The following is a 22969-nucleotide window of genomic DNA, read 5'->3' as shown; positions in this document are numbered from 1 at the left end:
GACTGGTCAGTGTTCAGCAAACAATATAGTGAGGAAGAGAGTAATTTCACAGAAGAAGGAAGGTTAAAGGCACTCAAGAAGTGCATCTTTGGCCAAAGGTTTTATAGTATCTGGTTCCTTTCTTTTCCTCCTCTGAACTTCAGCTGTATGTGGTTTTTGCCAGCAACACAAAATTGACAAATAATCTCACAATGAGTCACAGATCCAGGTTGCACAATTCTCTAACACATGCAGTTATCCATATGGTCCCTCAACACAGGAGAACAGAAGTTTCCAGCATTGCACCATACTGTTTCTTAACTGCAAAGGACAAAACTTAACCCTCTCTGGTCTTCAGATTTGTAAAGTATGGTTTTTTCCTTTCAGTCCACCAGTTAAAACTATGCCCTAAGTCTTCCATATCTTTCTCCCTGACTTTTGTCATTTTATTGGCTGATCTTAGCAAATCCAATATTACCTATTTTAGACTGGTCCAGAATGTTTCAGAACTGGTATTTGTGTTTTGGCTGTAGACGGCAAGATTCTTCCTGACTTCAGACTTGGCAGGAGGCATCTCCCGCTATAAATCGTCAGGAGAAGCAAACAAGTCCTTCCCATAACCTGACCCCTCCCCACTAATCCAGTGTCAAAAAAGATATCATGAGGATTTCTATTCTGAGATCAGATTCTTTTCTGACATAAATCTCCTTAATACAAATCCATGAATCCACCTCTCACTCCAACCCTGGTGTTATGCTAAAGAGTAGCAGACCTAATGCACTGATCACAGTTTAAAACAAATTTAAAGTTAACCTCTGTTAACTGCACTACACCACATCCCAGGGGCATCGAGATGAGTGAGGGTCAAGGTGGCAAGCAGCAGCTGAGTATTATTGGGTATAAAGACCGGAATATAACATGAGTGTAAAATGATACTAACATCCATCATATAAAAGAGGCTTCACTGTTTTTACGGCCAAGTATGACAGTTCTGTTGGCCGTTTCTTTGGGATATGTCAGCAGATCTTTACAGTGTGGTGGCAGTCAAGAGATGTAGCTCAGAAGTGTTGTCTGAAGTGGGATGGCCATTCAGCCCCAGCAGCTGCTCCTTTCTAGGTATTGTCTTTTGGAAATTATTAAGTCACCTTGTGCTTTTCCATGAACATAAACCAGTTCTTGCCTCTTCCCACCTCTGTATGGTGACATACAGAAACACCTTTGGTTTTACAGGTAACGTGATTCTATACTAAGGACTTTCAGAGCATATTAACAGCTCTCATTTCCACTGAATCCTGTGACACTAACACATATGTTGCTATCCCCAGCATGGGAACAGCTGGTCAAAACAAAGTATGAAGGTACATGATGAATCACTGCATCGATAAATGAAGGTTGGAGGGTTGAGGAATTCTTACCAGGTTTAATATACAAATTTCAGGCAAAGAGAAAGCTAATTTTCACTTATGTTTTACGTGTATTATGGTACTCACAATTTAATGACATGCCAAGATCCTTGGCCTGCGTTAAATGGAGCAAATCATTCTAGATACTATACATCCAATTCCTTGTTGGATGTAAGGATTCAAATATTCAGTATTTTTCCTACATATAGGAGAATTACTAGGAGAATGAGGAGTGCTAGCATCTGGGCATCATTGACTATTAAGCAAATTCACAGGTAGTAATTTTCCTTCACCCTCAAAACCAGTACTTATCTACAGGTCACAGAGGCATAAAATGACTGTTTTCTCTTTTTAAAACAGGAAAACCATGGCATAGGGTATTAAATTACAAAGATATGTCCAAAATCAAACTGCAGGATAGAGACAAAAAATAGTATAGAAATGTATGTTTCTAAGTCCCATATGACAAAAAAACATGTTCCTCCGTGCCCCTTCACACCAATTCTCACTTCAAGGAAAAGATTTTGTTAATTTTATCAGATACCAAACCTAGAAGCTGTGGAAGCTGCTCTTAAAGTTTGCCAGTAACAAAACAAACCCAAGAGTGAAATGAACACTCTCAGTAGAAGAGCATTTGTCAATGTTATAAGTAGGGATGTCCTTTCCCCTGGAAATAAACTTGTGATGAGATGAAGGAACCTTTTTAAACATGAACATGGCATCTTCAAGCTCAGTTTGTTTCTGTGAGACAGGAATAGATCCAGGATTTTTTTTTCCTTTGATAGCACATATTGTTTACGTCAAATAAATCTTTCTAAAACTTTCATCAATCTAAAGTTCATTTTTAGCTCATACTGAATAAGAATTTATGTCATAAGGTGCTAGACCAGGATTGGATTTTGTTCCTATTTTTAAGGCTGGATTGATTTCTGCCTTCCTTTAAGTGGACTTGTTCTTGCATAGACTTTATAATGCTGTTACAAATATTTCGATCATTCATAGCAGTGTAATAAAGATTCTTTGGTAAATTACAAGTAGCACTCCCGGACCTCATTCTGCCTCACTCTGACTAAATGCTTCATACTTATATCTAAAAATTTACAGTTAATTGCTTTTACCATATGGCATAGGGAAAGTGGGAAAAAAACCCACCAAACTGCAAGTCCCCGTCAGTAGAACGTCATTCTCGAAGAAGCAATATTACCAATCCCTTCCCTTTCTCTCTCACAACCATCAAAGAAAACTTGTAAATACTGCTAAAAACTCTGTTCAGTAATTTACACGGCTTTGCTTTAAGTTTAAAGATGTAGGAGCCTTTTTCGCATGCCAAACTTACTATCCAGAAGCACATATGTAGGCTTTATCTCTGTGTCAGAGGTTGAGAGGACCAGAAGGAAACAAATTCTGGCAATTGTCAATAGTAGGTTCCCAGAGTTACCATTGGGGTTTTTCTCTTCAGGACTTCCCACAAAGAAATTAATGCATATAATACTGTGTGGTACAAGAGCCTGGAATCCAGCACTTCCAAAATCATCACACTCACTGTCTTCAAACTCTGTGGCTGATCAGCAGGTTCAAAGCCATCTCGCACACCCCGGTCACACTGGATTTACATGTGGTGCTCATTTGCATCATGACTGGCAGTAGACTTTTTTCTGGAAGTCCTGGACTCATCGTAACTAGTCCTCTGGAGTTGATCTGTACACGTACATTGGCCATATCTGTACAGCAAAGTTAAGAAATCCTAGATTAATGTGCCAGCTACAGAAATTCTGCCTGGACAAAGTTTGGAATAGAGAAAACTTACATGAGAGAAAGTCCAGTTATAAAACGGCTTTACACAGGGCAAGTAAACATAGTGGCACCGTAGTACTGCAGCCCTGAGAATCCATACCCATACCCACTGAAAACATGTCACCTCTTCAGGAAAATCTTCTGCATTGTGGATCCTTCATGTACTATCCCCCATACTAACAAAGGAGATGTCATGTATGTCTTTTGCTTTTCAAGCTGCTTCAGATTCTCTTCTCAACAGCCTTGATCAAGTCACAGGCTGGTGACAATTTACCTGTTGTTATGTCTTAATACTTTTCAGAACAATGTCCACTTCCTCCAGCGTGCCCCCAGCCAGCAAGCTGAGGTAGAGCGTGATACAGAGATGCACAAAAAAGGGTCACTGGATGGCTGAGGAAAAAACAGGGCTTACTTCTGTCCTTATTTAACAGTTGTAGTAGCTCAACACCTTCTCTATCCCACAGTATAGCATTTGCTATGCTATAATGACAAAAAAATAATAGGGAATTATGCAATGTGGCCAACACTGAATCCACAGGTGTTCAGCTCTTTTCTGTTAAATTTTTCACCACCTAGCTGTGCTGTTGTGATTTCATTAAGAGTAAATACCACTATCTAACTTTCAAATGGAGAAAAAAAATGTTATGGAATGGTTTTGCCACTTTACTCACTACTTGTGAAACCAATATCTTGCTTATTGTGGATCTTTTTTTTTTCTTGTGAATCAGATGACTCTTGTGTTCATGATTAACTTGAATTGGAGAATTTGGAAAAATCTTTTAAATTACCACAAGTGCCAGTTGCGTTCTCTAACTTCAGCTATCAGTTAAGGTTCAAGTTTGAGCTAATAGTTTAAGCTCTGATCAATCAGTGGAGCAAAGCCTCTGGAGTATAATTCACTATGAAAAATGAATCATTATAGACAATGAATCATTATCTGTAGCACTTTTTTTGATGTTAGAGATGCCCTAACATTTTAGGACTTAAAGTGTGAAGAAAATGACATGAAGCCAGACATGCAGCCAAGCAAGCACACTGTCCTTGCTCCGTGCCATAAAGAACAAGCCAGCAGTGGTGGGAAAGCACATCCACATTAGTATATGACACTGATACATGCATCAGACCTTTTTAGTACGGTCATAGATGTGTGTTGATGTGACTTGCAGACCTGGACTTGTTCCTGCATATAGGCTTCAAACTTATCATCATTTTCTTCTATTCTATTTCTATTCTTAAGTCACCATTACTCACAGCTGCTATATTTCACGAGTACTATCTTTTAATAATCAAATGAAAGGAAAATTTATTATCTTGTCTCCTAAATCTTTGCATGTGATCAGAACAGATTTATATGGGATGTTCTAAAGGTAGAATCACGGTAGTGGTTGATGGGCATTTCTGGAAAGTATCTGATGGAAAGAATTTCATAATACTCCTCAGCATTTTAATCCTACATAATTATCCTGTAATAATTAGAAGATATTTAGCACAGTTGCAAGGCTGGAGGGCATAAGGAGAAAGGTTTTTTTCTGGTCTCAAATGCACGGGCAGAGGTTTTCGAGATATATTATGATGTGAACCGGTGGGTTTGAAGGCACAGCTCACAACAGTGATGCATGCTAAAGAGAAATAGTGTGGAGAGGAACTGAAACTACAGTAGAAGGTAAAATATTTCAAAAGAGCACATCAATTTGCACAAACCAAAAACAGAAAAAGTAACCGATGCATTCTTATTTAAGATATTGCTGAAAAACTAGGAGCTCAGATCCATGGAAAAGGTATTTTAAAATTCAGACATAACTTTCATTTCCACATCATCCCTTTTCTGAAATAAACATATGCTTTATAAATCCAATTAAATTCTTTTTCAGATTAAATTGCCAAAGAAAAAAAAACGCATAAAATTGCTTCCAATATTTTTTTCAAAAGATTTTTATTTCCCAGAATCACAGAATGACAGGGGTTGGAAGGGACCTTCGGAGATCATCTAGTCCAACCCCCCTGCCAAAGCTGGAACACCCAGAGCAGGTTGGACAGGAACACATCCAGGCAGGTTTTGAATATCTCCAGAGACGGACACTCCACCACCTCTCTGGGCAGCCTGTTCCAGTGCTCTGCCACCCTCAAAGTAAAGAAGTTTTTCCTCATGTTAAGATGGAATTTCCTGTGCTCCAGTTTGCGCCCATTGCCCTTGTCCTGTCACTGGGCACAACTGAGAAGAGTCTGGTCCCTTCCTCTTGACACCCACCCTTTAGCTATTAATAAGCATTGATGAGATCCCCTCCCAGTCTTTTCTTCTTCAGGCTATACAGACTCAGGTGTCTCAGCCTTTCCTCATAAGAGAGGTGCTCCAGTCCTTTCATAATCTTTGTAGCCCTTCACTGGACTCTGTCCAGCAGTTCCCTGTCCTTCTTGAACCAGGGAGCCCAGAACTGGACACAGTACTCCAGATGCGCCCTCGCCAGGGCAGAGTAGAGGGGGAGGATGACCTCCCTCGGCCTGTGGGCCACGCTCTTTTTGATGCACCCCAAGAAACCACTGGCCGTTTTGGCCACAAGGGCACATTGCTGCCTCATGGCCAACTTGTTGCCCACCAGGACTCCCAGATCCCTCTCCGCAGAGCTGCTTTTCAGCAGGTCAACCCCTAACCTGTACCTGTGCATGGGGTTATTCCTCTCTAGGCGCAGGATCCTACACTTGCACTTGTTGAACTTCATTAGGTTCCTCTCTGCCCAACACTCTACCCTATCCAGATCTCTCTGAATGGCAGCACAGCCTTCTCGTGTGTCAACCACTCCTCCCAGTTTTGTGTCATCAGAAAACTTGATGAGGTTACACTCTGTCTACTCACCCAGGTTGTTGATGAATATGTTGAACAAGACTGACCCCTGGGGAACACTGCTAGTTACAGGTCTCCAACTGGACTCTGTGCCCCTGATCACAACACTTTGAGCTCTTCCATTCAGCCAGTTCTCAATCCACCTCACTGTCCACTCATCTAACCCACACTTCCTAAGCTTACCTATGAGGATGTTATAGGACACTATGTGAAAAGCCTTGCTGAAGTCGAGGTAGACAATGTCCACTGCTCTCCCCTCATGCACCAGACATAGAAGGCTATCCAATTGGTGAAGCATGATTTCCCCTTGGTGAATCCATGTTGACCACTCCCAATAATGTTCTCTTCCTTTACATGCTTAGAGATGACATTCAGGATGAGCTGTTCCACCACCTTACCAGGGATGGAGGTGAGGCTGACTGGCCTGTAGTTTCCTGGGTCCTTCTTGCTCTTTTTGAAGACTGGTGTGACAGTAGCTTTCCTCCAGTCCTCAGGTACCTCTCCTGTTCTCCATGACCTTTCAAAGATGATGGAGAGCAGCTTTGCAATAACATCTGCCAGCTCCTTCAGTACTTATGGGTGCATCCTGTCTGGGCCCATGGATTTGTGGGTGTCAAGTTTGCCTAAATGATCTCTAACCCAATCCTCCTTGGTCATGGAGAGTATTCCTTACTCCAAGCTCTCTCTCTTACCTCCAGGGTCTGGGATTCCTGAGGGCTGGCTTTAGCAGTAAAGACTGATGCAAAGAAGGCATTCAGTAACTCCACCTTGTCTGCATCCCCCACCATCAGGGTACCTACCTCATTCAGCAGTGGGGCCCACATTTTCCCTAGTCTTTCTTTAACTTCTGATGTACTTGAAGAAGCCTTTCTTATTGCCCTTGGCATCCCTTGCCAGGTTTAATTCCAAGTGGGCCTTAGTTTTCCTCGTTGCATCCCTGCATACTCTGACGTTTCTATACTTCTCCCAAATGGCCAGTCCCTTTTCCCACATTCTGTAAACTTCCTGCTTCCAATGAAACTTGTGAAGAATTCCCAACAAATTCAACAGCACTTGTCCCAAATAATATACTGCTGAATAATGACTCTTATAATCTCTTCTAGATGTAATGTAAAAATATAACGCATATTTTCTTCAAATTCAAAGTGGACAAACCCACAGTTATGTCTATCACAGTCACCAATGACCTCTTAGAACTTTTATTTCAGCTCAGATGAATGAGAGATTTAATGATGGTGTTTTTGAAATCAAATAGGATTTTTTTCTTGGTGGTGCTAGGATTTACCAGTAGTATTCAACAGATTTTTTACAAAAATGAGGAGAAATCTTATCTTTGAACTCAATTTAAACTTGAGTGAAGGTACTCATAGGAGTTGAATGCGAACAGGGTTATGATAAACAAGGAAACCATATTCCTATAAATGTCTGCTGAGACCACAATAAAAATTTATTGTAACGATTATAAGATTTAACAATTATGCATATTACATTAAACTCATATTAATGCTAGAGATAGTTCTGCTGTTGCTCTATTTTTTAAAAAGCTGTGGATCATTTGAAAAGACGAACATCATGTGCATATGTTACTTAGCTTTTATGGTGGATTTTATGAGTTTTCTAGAACAGTCACACAATTCTATTCTTTCACATCCTTACTCAAATGTATTTCTTTCTTTCATTTCATTCTCACGCAAGTCACAGAGGAGACATAGGTAGAGATATATTTTTATTTCAGATGTAAAATTCATACCTCACTTGTAAGTTATGCAAGGAAAATAAGGAAAATAAGAAGCTTCATTAAACAGAACTACAAGTTGTCTGTGAATAGTGATTTGCGGTTTGGGAGTGCTTTCCTTTGAAATCATTAAATCTACACAGATAAAGTAATTTTATCTCCTTGATAAACTCCATTTACTACCTCACACTGATGAAGAAAAAATTGAACTTTTTAAAATGTTTCCTAATGATTCAGAGAACAAGTTTCCTCTGTATTTGCCATACTATACACTTTTACTTTCTGTAGCATACATGAAAGCAAATTTCAAAAAAAAAAAGTTAAACACAATTTAAAGGACATTTTCTAAATACCTGAATTTCAGAATAATCTCATAGCAGCTAAATGGGACAGCTTTCCCGTTTATAATGTCTTCATTGTTTCTCAGAAATAAACACTATGAAAAAAATCCAGTTATCTATCAGTTCTATTCAGCAGAACAAGTTTTCTTCCATGACAATAGAGCAAAAGCATTTTGTCATTGATTTTACTGGAAGTAGGGCTGAAGGGCAAATAAGAAATAATGGGCAACAAGAATGGAACCCTTATGGTGCCAAATAAAATGTACCTGCACACGTATCTCATTCGTAAAACAGCAGTTGCTGAGTAGTATTGCATTGTAACAGCATAAGTATTCCTACTGTGCACCTGGGTTGTGATCAATAATAATTAATGAAACACTTGCCTGGCCATGGTGGCTGTTTTGCAGCCAGCAATAGTGACAATATTATATTCCATAAAGAAAGAGGACAAGCATATAAGGATCTTACACTTAAAGCTGAACCCAAAACCAGAAAGTTACAAAATCTCCAGAAAGTCACTCAATAAGGAATATAAATATCCTATTTACTCTTTGTATTTAGAATTTAACAAGTTGAAGGGCTTGTGTCAGATAAGAATGGGAAGGTTTTTTTATTTTCTAATTGAACAGTACGTAAAATAACTTTTAATAGGAAGCAAACCATTTAAATTAGGCCCATACAAGCTGCACAGAAGAGTCCTCAAACCAAACCTACAGGACACCAAAATTTGAAATCAGTCATCAAGAAGGCGATGAGCAAGTTATAAAGCTTCCATCATGATACAGGAGGGAAAAAAAAACAGAGCTCACATGGTCCACACCCATCATATGATTCACAACCATCTATAAAAAGAAAAAGATATACATAATTGGAGTGCTGACGAAAGAGATGAGTCTCTTTTGTTTACTAAGGAAAAAAAGGTGATCAGATTTCCATACACGTATTTCTTCCATGGGGGACAGTGATAAAGGACCATTTTGCAACAACAGAGACGTATTATAGAGACTATGTCTCAGAGAAGAATCCACACTCAAAATAAAGTATCGTTCGTCAGGTTAAGTAATCAGTTCAGCAAAGTGATAAGAGCAACAATGATTGTCTCTTGATGATATATTGAAATAAATAGCGGATACCATTCCATATAGGGCTATATGCTGGCGTTGTGAAGGTAATGAAATTCAGTGATTTGTGACATTCAGCAGATAAGATTAGAGAAACCTTCTGACCTCCAAATACAAGTCTGGGAATTTTCTGAATCTAAATGAAGTACTAGAATTTGGAGCATCTTGTCTGGAAGTTTGAGGACAGCTGCAGTAACAGCCTGATTTTAACTGGTTGAAGAATAGACAGAGATTTACTCATGGGTGATTGCAATGTCTGTATTTGTTGTGTCTCAAATAGGACACTCAAATACTGAGGGAAAGGTGTGTTTTTTTAGTGCAACTTCAAATATTTACAGCATGTAGAAGTTAGCAATGATGGCAGAAATTAATAGAAGCTTTGAATTTGAATCTATGCTATGAAGTACTTTTCCCCATCTAAACTGCCACGAGATCCAACCATGTTTATATCTAAGCTTAGACTTGAAAGCGATTCAAATAAATACAATATATTTTTTGAAAATGTATCAGCATGTAACAGTTACATTTTCTTTTTTGATATCCTCCAAGCTTCTTTTGGAAAACCTGAAGCAGTCTAGTTTTCAGCCCACAAACATTTTATAACTAGAGGTCTTTTTTTTTTCTTTTTTTTTTCCTTTTCTTCCCCCTTAAGTATCCATTGCCATATTTAGGCAAATGTATGTCTGTACCAAAAAGCCCAATGGGTGCACAAAGACTGATGAGTGTTTGGCCACAAAAGAAAATGGAATAAGTGCAAACACTTTCTAATCCATTTCTTCCCCCAGAATGAATGTAAATAGCACATTTTCCACATAGACCTGTGCGGAATAGCAAGCTACAGTGAAAAGCTCTTCTACTCCAGCAAGCAAGCATGTGATGCTGTGAGTCAGAAGCAGTAATGCCATTAATACATATTTCTTACACATTCACTTTTGCAACTTAAAGAATATTTCAACAGAAAAGGCCTCCAAAACTTTGGTCAACATATCTATGCAAGACACAGTGGTACTGAAACCCCCCACTTGGATGAATGTATCACTTACTGATCTCCTGAACTGCAGTTTCATTGCAGGAAAATTGGGAAGTGTTGGAATTCGTTTAATTTATCCAGGCTTTGAAGTTGTTATTTTCTTTTACCTATTGAGTGAAAGTGTTCAGGAGTAAAGCACAGAGGGCTAAAGAAGATCTAGAGAGAGTATTTCAAGTGATTTACTTGATCTCGATAAAAACTTGGCCTCCCTTGTGGATGAAAGAGACACATTCGATGTAACAAACCATTTATTAAGGATTCCCTACAGCAAGTGTAGTATATCAAGCATTATATGAACCTTCATTGTGGTTATATTTTATTGCTACTTAGATTATTAAGTGTTTAAACTACCAGATAACAGAATCTATATTCTTAACAGTGGAAGAGTGCTAACAGCAATTTTACTAAATATTTCAGCCCTGTTCCAACAATCTCTTGGAGGAAAGTTAATGGTCATAACCCAAGTAAAGCCCGCCTGAGAAAATCCCAAGCTGTGCTTGAAATACCTAATGTGCAACTAGAGGACGCAGGGATGTATGAATGTAAGGCTGAAAACTCTCGTGGAAGAAATGTCTTCAGAGGACAACTACAAGTGTACAGTAAGTGTAACTGCACACAGTATTATCCAGCGATGCTTTGTCCACACTTAAGGCTTTAACTACATACGAAGGATGCTCAGGTCCAGTAGAAATGAGATATCTTTCTTCTGAAATACAATTAGTATTGAATTAAGCTATATATTTTTATTTCTTAGTAATGCATTAAAAGTCTGAAATAGAAATAAAGTTGACTCCCTCAAAGAACTGGCTTAAATACAATTTCAAGTTTGATGTTTGTGGGTTTGAGGGGGGAGGTTTAAAGGGTATCACTATAATTTTAAAAGTCTGGTTTTTTTCTCCTGATATGATATATAGCAATGACGTGTAAACTAGGCATGATGTATCTATCAGAAAACAATATTAGAAATATCTTAGGATTTTTATCATGGTTTTATTAACTTTTCACCCTTGGTGTGCCTGGGTGCTTAGTTTTGTCAAATTCATTGTACAGGAATCAGAGCTGGAGAAGGGGTTCTGTTTTTGTAAAAAAATCTTAATCTAGGTATGCACAATTTCTGAAGGTTCTGATTTTCAGGAAGTGCTGCAAAATTTCTTTCAAGGATTGGTCTTCCCAAAAGTTTTTTGAGAGGACATAAAAAAGTTGAATCATGCATCACATTGGAAAGAAAAAACACAACCTGAAATTAAAAATATTTAGTAAAAATAATGAATTTTATATATTGTTGCTGCATCCTAGAGGTTAGAAACAAAAGCTTACATAAGGCATGCCCTGAATATTTACCAGTCAAAGTTTTCCTTATATGGAATGTGTGTTTGAGTCCTACCTACCGCTTATCAATTAAAGCTACATCACTTGCTGTCATTCCATGAACCCTACAACCTTAAATACTTAGCAGGAAAGGTCTGCTTCAGGAGATCATGCAACAAATCTTTCAGACTGAATTCTTTCCTGTCTTTAAATATCGCAGTCAGTGGAATTCCAACTGCTACAGTTTAGACAGGTCCTCAGGCTAATAGATACCTTTAAGAAGGAGTCTCTCCTGTTAATCAATTTTATTTTTCTGTCCTTGATTTCAGCCTATGGCTCCTAGTGCTTTCTCCCCATTACTGACTATACACAGTTCTCTGTCTTTGTTACACACTTTCATCAAATAACTGTAGCCTGGCATCATATATTTAGTTTATTTTCCACATATGTCAATATTTCCACGTCCGTAATCAATTTTCCTGTCTCCTCTAGCTTTCCAATGTCTTTATCTTAGCTCCCTTGTTTTTAGTGGGTATCAGCATATCTCTGGATGATGCCTCTCTCCTTACTTTTCATTCTCATCCATTTAGAGCCAAGGGCAATTCTTTGTCTTCGGTGGGGTTTTTTTTGGCATATGCTGGAAAAAGTATGTGATGGTAAAGGTGGCAGTTTGCACCTTTTGGTTTGGACATGCCAATCCTACTGCACTTGCAGCAAAGGTTTTCTAAAATAAAGACAGAAAAGCTGGTGGAGGGTCTGGAGAATAAGTCTTATGAGGAGCAGCTGAGGGAGCTGGGGTTGTTCAGCCTGGAGAAAAGGAGGCTGAGGGGAGACCTTCTCGCTCTCTACAACTACCTGAAAGGAGAGTGTAGAGAGCTGGGTGTTGGTCTCTTCTCCCAGGTAACAGACGATAGGACAAGAGGAAATGGCCTCAAGTTGCGCCAGGGGAGGTTTAGATTGGATATTAGGAAAAATTTTTACCCTGAAAGGGTTATCAAGCATTGGAACAGGTTGCCCAGGGAAATGGTTGAGTCACCATCCCTGGAGGTATTTAAAAGATGTGTAGATGCGGTGCTGAGGGACATGGTTTAGTGGTGGACTTGGCAGTGCTAGGTTAATGGTTGGACTCAATGATCTTAAAGGTCTTTTCCAACCTAAACAACTATATGATTCTGATTATAAGGCTTTTACCGAAAATAGCAGTCAAGCCCAGGAACTACTCAAAGCATCCTATTTTGCCAATACGCTGCGATATTTCTCCGGTATTACAAATTCTTACTGTCAATTACTTCCATGAAAGTATAGCAGCCCCTGGGGTCCAGGAGCGTTTAGCAGCATGCCTGGTCTTTTTCAACAACATTTCTTAAAATGTGTGAAATTCAAAAAAAATTCATTTGAGTTATAAAGTGTACCCCAGCTCATACACTTACTGGCTGTTTCCTAGAGCTGTGAAACTACCAGTTGCCAAAGCACCTTATAAACAAGTTACAATTACCTCTGCCTTCGTCTTTCAGAGTTAAAGTAATCTAAAAGGTGCTCTACAAGAGAGAAACTAAGATGCTAGAAAATGAAATTATTTCCTCAAGAGCATCCTGCATACCTGTGGCATAAAATCACAGAAATATGATGTAGTGTTCCACACAACTCTGCCTTTCTCATTAGCCTGAACACATTTTTGTTCTGAGCAGAAATCAAAATGGTACTTAAACCTAGGAGTCCATAAAAACATTTTCTACATCGGTTTTATTCTACTTTGTCCAAATAGAAATACGAAGTTTTAGTTATCCACCATTCTCAAAATTAAATTTTTTTACAGTCACTGGCTTTATGGGTAGTGCACAATTTATGCTATTTGACATAAAAAAAAATATTTTGCGATAATATTAGAGCAACTTCTTTAACATCACAGAAAGGGGGTCTGCTTCAGATATTGTCTCATTCCTCTGATTAACAGATATGTGAGACTAGTATAATATTAAGTTTCTCTTAAGTCTATGATTATACTATCTTGCAGATAAGTCAAAACCATACCTGAATCAGAGTTTCACCTATCTGCATTAGCAGAGAGTGAGGTCAGAGTAGGTAACAGAGAGCTTCCAGGTGGAGGAGACTGGCAGTGACCTCCAGTACAGCAGAACAAGACGCACAAGCTGTTACCAGCTCCCAACCAGTGCCTTTTCTTGGCCTCAAGATTAAATAGTCCCCAGTGAGCCTGTCACAGCCTTCAGTGCCCCTGAAGACAGCATTAGTGCCTCATTGACCTACAAACCATGACAGCCCTTTCCAAAGGCGTAAAAGGGCTTGGGTAAGAAGCTTTTTAGCAGCGCAAAGTTTAATCAAATGTTACTTTACAAAATTCTCAGTTTCCTTTGCTGACAGCTGATACGGCAGGATTTGGAGGCATTACTTGAAAAAGCATTTGCTGCTGCACCTCTTATTCATAACAACAGTCAACATGAATTATTTACCTTTAAGTTCATTGTCTTTTCACTGACAACTTATTCCTCCAGGAGACAGTAATTATTTTGGCTCAGAAATTCAGATGTAGACCATCATTCCTTACCAGGGGTTTCTTGTAAAATTTCAGAGCAGGCTGTAGGACCAGCTGTGTCATACTGCACTCTCACAATTTGCATATTTGTAGAAACTCGCTTGATGTCTGTTTGAATTTTCTTCATTTTGTCAGTTGCATCTGATCTGGGTCACCACAGAGTATTTTGGGGGACACCCAGTCTGCCTGTCTGGTCACATTTAATCACAAACTAGTGATTTTTTGTTTCTTACCTGGTGCTCCAATCCAATGACTGTCTGATGCAGCTGATGCTTCAGATGTCATTCAGAAAGTGGTATTTTGGATGCTGACAATTTCAGATTGTTATAGTCTCATTAAAAATAATAATTTTTTCATAATGCAAGACATCCTCATATGCACTGCAACCTATTTTGAGGTGTGTGATTTTTTGCCATATGCTCATCCTGTAAGTTTCCATGAAATTTTATTCAAGCCCAAAGTGATTAATAGAAGAGAGCACAAAATTAAAATTTGGCTGGAGAAATTCCTAGAATGACAGAACAGAATCATAGAATAGCTTGGGTTGGAAGGGAACTTTAAAAGTGATCTAGTCCAACAATGAGCAGGGACATCTTCAACTAGATCAGGTTGCTCAGAGCCCCGTCCAACCTGACCTGGAATGTTTCCGGGAATGGGGCATCTACCACCTCTCTGGGCAACTTGTTCCAGGGTTTCACCACCCTCATTGTAAAAAGATTCTGCCTCATCTAGTCTAAATCTCCCCTCTTTTAGTTTAAAACCATTACCCCTTGTCCTATCACAACAGGCCCTACCTGTCTTTCTTATAAGACCCCTTTAAGTACTGAAAGGCCACAATAAGGTCTCCTCAGAGCTTTTTCTTCTCCAGGCTGAACAACCCCAACTCTCTCAGCCTGTCCTCATAGGAGAGGTGCTCCATCCCTCTGATCTTTTCTGTGGCCCTGCTCTGGACCCGCTCCAACAGGTCCATGTCTTTGCTGTGCTGAGGACCAATAACCTTTTGTTACCAGAATTCCTCCACAAATCCTGACTAGAAGCATTTTCACAATGGTAACAGCTGGTTTGTGTAATTCCTGCTCCCCTCTTACTCTAAACCTCTTGGGTTCCCTTCTGTGTTACCTGCTCACTAGTCTTAGTTCAGTAGAGGATCGTGGTGTGAACAAGACCACAAAAACATTTTTTTGGCCATTTTTCTTTTGGCTGGATCAGTTCCCTGATCCTGCTTGCAGCAGTGCCCCATGAGCAGCACTGCTGCCACAGCAGGAAGGGAGGTTTGCTGTAACACCTGAGTGGAACAAGCAGCTGAGGGCAGGAACATTGTGTAACATAGTGTACTGAACCATCCTGATTTTAAATAACTTCCTTATAAAAACTGTAAGGAAGAAAATCCATTGCTGCTACTACAGGTTAGCCCCAAACACATATAGTAAAACAGGCCAGAGAGGAAGAGGTTTTGGTGGTCAGAATTGCAGCTTTGTTTGAAATTTGCTATCTTACCTTTCTCACTGTGATAGCTACCTATTCTTCCCCTACTGTATACTTCCCAATTGACCTCTTGTCCAGAAAATTAATTTTTTTTCACCCCAAGCTCTGTTCTCATTCACATTTTAGAACACTATCCAAAGTTATTTGTCTATGCAAAATTTTTTCCTTAATTTCCTTTCAGTAAAAAAGTTGCTTAATAAGTTTAGAAACTAGGCTGAGTTTTCTGCATCTGAATTTTGTTTTGCACAGAGGATATAAAAACTTGCCTGCAAGCTTGAAGATTTATTGCTAATTTCTGTTTGTAAAATATTTTGACATCCTCAAATAAACAGCTGCAGAAATACAGCATAAAATAAATCAAAAATTGGATGGTGATTTTAAAATCTCAGGGGCACTGTATAAAGCTATGGCACGGTATCCATAAAGACTACTGAATAATAAAACATATTCTTACATTCACCCAAAACTCATCACTGGACAGACAAAAACCGGGCAAACACCTATTTTTGCCCGAAGATGAATTTTACATTTATAGAAAGAAAAAAGAACCTGTTACTTTTGAAATATGTTTAAATGCTTCTTAGAATTTATATCTTCTACTTAAGATTATGTGCAATTATGGAATGAAGTTTTCTTTGCCTGCATGTATGTCATGGTGATGTTAACACATTTTTGTTAAAGAAAAGAACATAATACATTGGGTCAGATGTTGTCAGAGGTTGTACATCCAGTTAAACATTTAACTTTTAAAATTATCTACAAGGTTTATGAACAAGTGTTACGATACTATGGAGAGTCACGCTCGCTAATGAGCAGAGAGGGAATCCTCTGTGGCAAAGTAAGGAGCACACAGAGAGAGGAAAGGAAGCCAAAAGTTAATGAAAATATTTCTCTCAGTCGTGCTCTATTTAGCTCTATTCCTGCTACATCTACCTGTTGCTTTCCTACCTTGTTCTCAAAGGGGTGGGAATCGGAGTCATTGCTTTGGCTGATGGCAAATTCAATAGCTTGAAAATAATGAATCCAAAGGCCATTTAGGCTATGAGGAGAAAATTTAGGGTAGAAATAATACCCCAACTAGTAAAAAAAAGCTGTTAGTACCAATAATCATACCCCTGTGATCCGCAAGTTTGTGGTCACAGAGGAAAACTCGTGCCAAGACTGTGCTGTGAGGACAGCGATAGAGGGCAGGGAACGGCAGCTGTGCACTGGGGAGAACGCCTCCGCAGCCAGGCTCGGGGAGACGGTTTTATTTCAGTGTAAGCAGGGGCACACTCTAATCCTGAACGCTCTGATTCATGATGAAACCAAATTCAGCACAGAAAAATGAGACTAGATATGCTTTGGGTCATATAGTAAAAATTTCAGAAAAACAAAATAATAAAAAGAATGAAATATAAATAGGAACTGTTTAGCGCCTCTTTGAAACGGCATGACTTTATGGCACCACTGGCTAACTTATGAATTTTTAGTTACACATTTAACTGTCATATCTTTGAAAATCATATTAGCGTACTCATTTTCAAAGGAAACAATTGCTTCTCAGCATGCTTCCTTTGTGCATACCGAAACGCACAAACAGAAAACAGCAGCAGCAACTATACAACGCAATCGAATCATATTCTTAGGACAATTAGCAGACAACAAGTAAGCAGAGACTCCTGCAAACTGCTTCTGAGGATTTCATGGGATCCTTTGATATAAGTTAAGAATCAAGTGATTCAGCACAGTGGAGCACACATGGAGCGTGTTGTGCATTGCCTTGACTGTAATAAGAAGAATAAAGGAGCAGATGTTTTTGGTCTTGAGTTTGGGAGTGAGGCTGGGTCAATCTTATCCCTGTTTTCCTCTACTGAAAGAGAAATGAGTGATTCTTTTTCAGGTACGTTTCCAGCTTCTGACAACTGTCTGGTCAGGGATTCTGAAGCAGACTATTCTGTGCTTAGGAATGATGGACACCTCATTCACTTTCTTTATCATCCATGCACAAGATGTAAGCTAGAAGCAGTTAGTCACCTGTCATGCCTTTTCATATCTTCTCACGTCTTTGATTGGTGACCTGTCAAATGCCAGCTAGATTCAAAGATTTATTTTTAAACTCAGTTCCCCATGTTTAAGTGCGTTATCAATTATCCGACGTTTGAAGCAGAGGCTTTGTTGTGACAGATCTGGACTTCTATTCATACCAAGCAGAAGAATTTTACATTCCTTTAACAATGAAGGCCTTTTAGCTACTTATTCTCTACTATTCAAAGAAAAAAAAAACAACAAACCAACAATCCAACACTTAATATCATTAAGTTACTAATTTAATCTATCATCCTCTTTCCTGTACCAATTGATACGGCTACAGTATGAAAACCCAAAAACTGGCTTTTAACCATACTTTTTTTATTTCTGCATATGAATGCTCAGTTCCTCACTGAGTCTTACAAAGTTTTCCAAATTATAAGATCCTACATATAGCTATCTCATCCACTGCTGCACTAAAGATCTACTTCTCTGCAAAAAAAAAACATTCCCTGCTTTTTAACAGATTATTACATTAAATTTAAGTACTAATGATCACATGTACACCTAACAACTGTTTACCTTTAAAAAAACCCACTGTCTTAACATTGTCTTACTGTGTAATTTATGTTCCTGATGAATACTGGAAATCTCGCGGGTTCTGTGCTTAAAAGCATTAAAAGCATTTTCTCCCTTGAAATCTGAATTAAAGCCAAGACACTTTAATAAAAATATGTGCAAATACCTTACCAAATGCCCCAGTCATCCCTATCTGAGTATATAATTTCCTAGTAAACTGAGAAAACTACATGAAACAAAGTCTATGATGATTGACTTCATTACCAAAATTTGAATAGCTTAGATCGTAAAATGTTACTAAATACTGTGTTGAGTACCAAGCAAATCCTCTCAAATTCAATAATAATGAATGCATTAATATATAGTACTGTAATTTAACCCTTTAGACTTTATTAAATCAGGCAGATTTCTATTTTTGGTCATTATACTGCTCACTGCCTGGTGCCATTACAACATTTCCTCGAAAGTTATGGAGTTTTGTTAATTTTATTACTTTCTTAGTTTTGGTTGTTTGTTTAAATCTGCTTCTTTCTGAGAGTAAGCTAAACTTCATAAAGGCTGCAATTTAAGCTCTTTAATTGATTAGATCTTTGCATATCAGCTAGAGACTTACCAGTTTATATGCTTTGTATATAGCATGGTATTTTTTTTTGCAGCCTACCCACATTGGGTGGAGAAACTTAATGATACTCAATTAGACAGTGGAGATCAGCTCCGATGGGAATGTAAAGCCACTGGAAAGCCAAGGCCCACATATCGTTGGCTGAAAAATGGAGTTCCTCTCTGGCCACAGGTACATTAGATGAGAAGTCACCAGTATGTTGCATGTTTCTCCTTTCATTCAGATAAAGTCAGTTAAAGAAAGTACTGAAAAACACTTCAGAAATGCTGTTTTCTGTCTTAGTTTCCTAAGTGTTGTTATACAGACAGGGTTTCTACGCAGATCCCCTCTGAACCATCTCAAGCAATGTAAAATGGCATTCAAGACTAATTCTCTGTAGTTCAGAAATATTTGGGAGATGGGACCTTCTGAGCTGTGTCTGCAACAGTGTCTGCCATTGTACTATAATGTATATCTAAACAATCTCCAGTAGGCTTTTTTTGTCTTTAGATATTGTTATTATGCTATTTGTATCTATTTTTTTTCTGTGTAAAAAGATAGTAGTTACTCAGAGAAGTGTTGCATTTGCTGAATCAGATTCCTTCATATTTCCCCTGATGTTATGTTATTTACTACATTTTGTTTGTACGTAATCATACTCTTCAAAACACCAGCAGGGTAATGTAAGAGGCACAATGACTATTATATTTTCATCAGTTTTCAACTCCATTAATTCTCTACAAGTAACAGAACTCACCATCAAGACCATTAAATTGCTTCATGTAAGACTCCTAGAATGTAAAGTCCTTAACTGCAGTCAACAGATATAGTCTAGAATTCGATCTAGATAAAATTCTCTTCCTTTAAAAATACCACTCATGGCATGGCCTGCCTTTTATTTCACTTTGTTCTGTTTCTCTCACCGAATCATCAACACATCAGCCCACATCATGTGGGTTTTGCCTAGCACCTTTCCATTTTATAGTCTCAAATTATTTAGAGTAAAGAGAAGTTTTGTGAATTTATTTCATGCATTTTTCCAGATTAAAATAAAGCTGTTCAGTTCTGGGAGAAAATGTCTCCATTTGTAAATGAATTCATAGAATGGATTTATGAATATAAAAGATGTAATGTCTTTCTTTTCAGTGAATGTCGCTTCTATCTGTGAACATCATCCAATTATGCAAACAATGAGAAAGGAAACATAAACACAGTTTACTTTTGAAGCTGTGAGGCATTGAAAATAAGGTTATATCCCTTTACTTTATCCATTTCTGCCTTTTTAGATGGAGCTATTAGTCCTGAAATTGAAGCAATTTAAATATCTGTATGGTTTTGTTTTCTGATTTTCCAAACCATTAGTTGCACCAAGCTCTGAAATTTAAAATTAAATTTCAGTTTAAACTAGGGCCTTAAAACAGAGAGAACTTTTTTTCACAGTTTTCTCTGCATTCCCAAACACTGTATTCTTTATTAATTTTTAATTAAACCCTCAGATGTAGTAATGAAACTTAGCGATGTTTTATAGCAGTTCAAATTATTCATTTTACAGCTCCATGAAGTACACATTTCCATAAACAGCTATTAATGCCCCTTCTCTTCCAGCTGTGGTAATTATTTTCTACTAGTGGACCTTTCAAATAAGAAATTTGCACTAATGAGGAAGGCGACTAGACCCTTTCACTCTTACTCATGCAAGCAATCTTTTATATCTACTTTTATGAAAATAGTACCATGACTGAAATCAAACATTTGCTAGAGATGTGAAGACCATCAGATACGTTACATCCACAACCTCTTGCCTCATTAAAGTTCACAGGATGAACTGCTTTGAAAAAATCATATAATGGTAATAGCCGACAAACGAGCAAGCAGACAAAAGCAAGCCTTAGAGACAGTGAACTTGCACTGAAAAATATTTACCTTTAAGTATTTTTGGAGTTTTTTCTGCCCTCCCCCATCCTCTTTATTCTTGTCACCCCTTATATAACAAGAAAAAAGTAAGCCCAAGGAAATTTGTTGCTCAGTTTTATTTTAGCTTGATAATGTCTTTTGTCCCTTTGCCTTAAACTAATAGCACAGCAAATTTCCAGTGCCTGTTTGCTTGTATAGAACTTTTTTTTTTTTTTTTTATTCCGTTACAGAGCAGAATTGAGATGGTTAATGGTGTTCTCATGATCCACGGTGTGAATCTCTCAGATGCTGGAATGTATCAGTGCTTAGCAGAAAATAAGTATGGCACTATTTATGCCAGCGCCGAGCTGAAGATTTTAGGTGAGTATTATCAAAAAAGAACAGACTGTTCCTTTTTTTCCCCTTTGATAATTACATTTGTTCTTGGTCTGTTATGATAAGGAACGGCTTCTGCCACTCCAAACTTAGCAGAGCAGATAAAAGTAGGTTCTTTTTTCGTCTTGTTATTTACGTGTGAGCGGGTCCTTTGTTGCCCAAGAGAGCACAGGTCCTTCTGTTAACTGAAAATTTTCTTTCATAAATTACTGACTAGGTTATATTTTGTGACTATTTCTCAAATAAGGCTATTTCAGTTCAAATATATGGAAAAATATTTTTTACTCTTTTAAAAATAAGTGCAGGAGAAGAAACTTAAGACAAGTAAATATATTTCAGTCTCTGCTACAATTAAACTGTTATTTCTACCACGGCCATTATTCAAAGGTAATTAAGGATGATCATAGTTTTAAAGGTGTAAAAATTTCCTATGAAGTCGTCAGAACTCATTGAATACTGGAAATTACATACTTGAGCTAATATCATCCCATAGTAAAGCAAATACACGACATAGTGTTACATGGAAACATAATAAAAAATTCCTTATTCAAAAGTTGAAGTGGGGAATTAATGAAGAAAAGCTTGAAGCATGTCTTTCCAACACTCTAGTTTTCCTTAAAGCAAGCTGTGGTAACACACAACGGGCCAATAGTGGTAAGAGGACTTCCACGGGGTTAAGTGAGACAGACTTGATCTTTATTAGAGTATGATATAGCTGGAAGACAGGTGTCTGTCAAAGTAATTCAATGGCCATATAAGAGATTAGAGGTCTGTGCACTGCTCAAATCTTGCAAATTTTGAAACCTGCACCTGGGAATCATTCTTGTAAACTCCCAGTCGAATGAATAATAAAGCTGAAGTTACCGAAATAATAGACTGCATTTGAGCTAAGATTTGGTTCTTCTGAAGAATAACCTATCTAGTACATTTCTAGTATTTCATAGCTGGCCAACATTAGAATTTCACTGATAACTCTTCAAAATATTTCTGTCTAGCCATAAATTAGACCCCGCAGTCAGTGATTGCTCTCTTTCCATCACTTTCCTTTGTCATTTGTGATTCAGTCAGCAGAGTTCCCTGTTGATTACAGCATTCTCTTGCTCTGTTTTTTATATCTATTATAAAATAGCTATACCTATTATATCAGATAGTCGTACACTTTCTTTTATGTCCTCTAATATTGGAAATGGCCATTATATGTTGCTCCAATAAAATCAGCCTTTCATTTTGTCACTTGTGAAATTGTACCCCTGTTAAATTTTTACCATAATGTTGCATTAAAGAAGCAGTTGTGTTTAATTTTCTGGATTATTAAAGGGAAAAGAAGAGAATAAATTGTCCATATAAATAGCTCTGGTATGAAAATTACCCAAAATAATGGTAGGAAATTCCTACATATTTGAGGCAACGGAGTGTAATATGTTCCTATATGTGTAGCGGATATAGTTGCGGGGGGGGCTTTGGCTTTGCAAAACTAGTTTAAGAAAAAAACAAACAAATGAGATTATTTCAGAACAACTGTCCTTTCTTGATATGAAATTACAGTAACTAGTGTCATTTTGTTACATTTATTATCTTAGCTGATATAGCCAATGGGAATTCTTCAAAAGTGAGATACTAAGAACGAGACTGGGTTAAGTATCTTCTAATAAGAAGTTCCCAGTTTTCAGTTCCCAGTATTCAGACAAATATTAAAAGGGAAAGCAATAAAATTTCTCTACCAGTAATACTTTTTGTAAGAATCAACTCTAGAGAGAGTATTATGGATAGTTGTTGAATTTAAACTTCTTTTAATTTTGAACTAGTTACTTCTAACAAGTTACCTATGAAATCCAAAAATTTTGGAGAAGTGGAGCTAAATGAACTGTAGTATTTAATTTCTAAAGCTATCAGATCTCACAAGC

General features: G+C 37.9%; 1 protein-coding gene across 4 annotated transcripts in view; it reads left to right on the top strand.

The window, feature by feature from the left end:
* Positions 1 to 22969, top strand: part of CNTN5 (contactin 5) — a 661723-nt gene that overhangs the window by 509580 nt on the left and 129174 nt on the right. For all 4 annotated transcript variants that reach the window (XM_074570954.1, XM_074570976.1, XM_074570986.1 and 1 more), the window contains 3 exons: positions 10660 to 10841; positions 18832 to 18968; positions 20921 to 21050. In XM_074570954.1, the coding sequence (XP_074427055.1) occupies positions 10660 to 10841; positions 18832 to 18968; positions 20921 to 21050 (449 nt within the window). The remainder of the gene's footprint in view (positions 1 to 10659; positions 10842 to 18831; positions 18969 to 20920; positions 21051 to 22969) is intronic.

The sequence above is a fragment of the Larus michahellis genome, chromosome 1 (genome assembly GCF_964199755.1).
Source record: "Larus michahellis chromosome 1, bLarMic1.1, whole genome shotgun sequence".
Lineage (NCBI taxonomy): Eukaryota > Metazoa > Chordata > Aves > Charadriiformes > Laridae > Larus > Larus michahellis.
The sequence above is the reverse complement of the archived record's forward strand: the minus strand, read 5'-3'. Positions and strand labels throughout refer to the sequence as shown.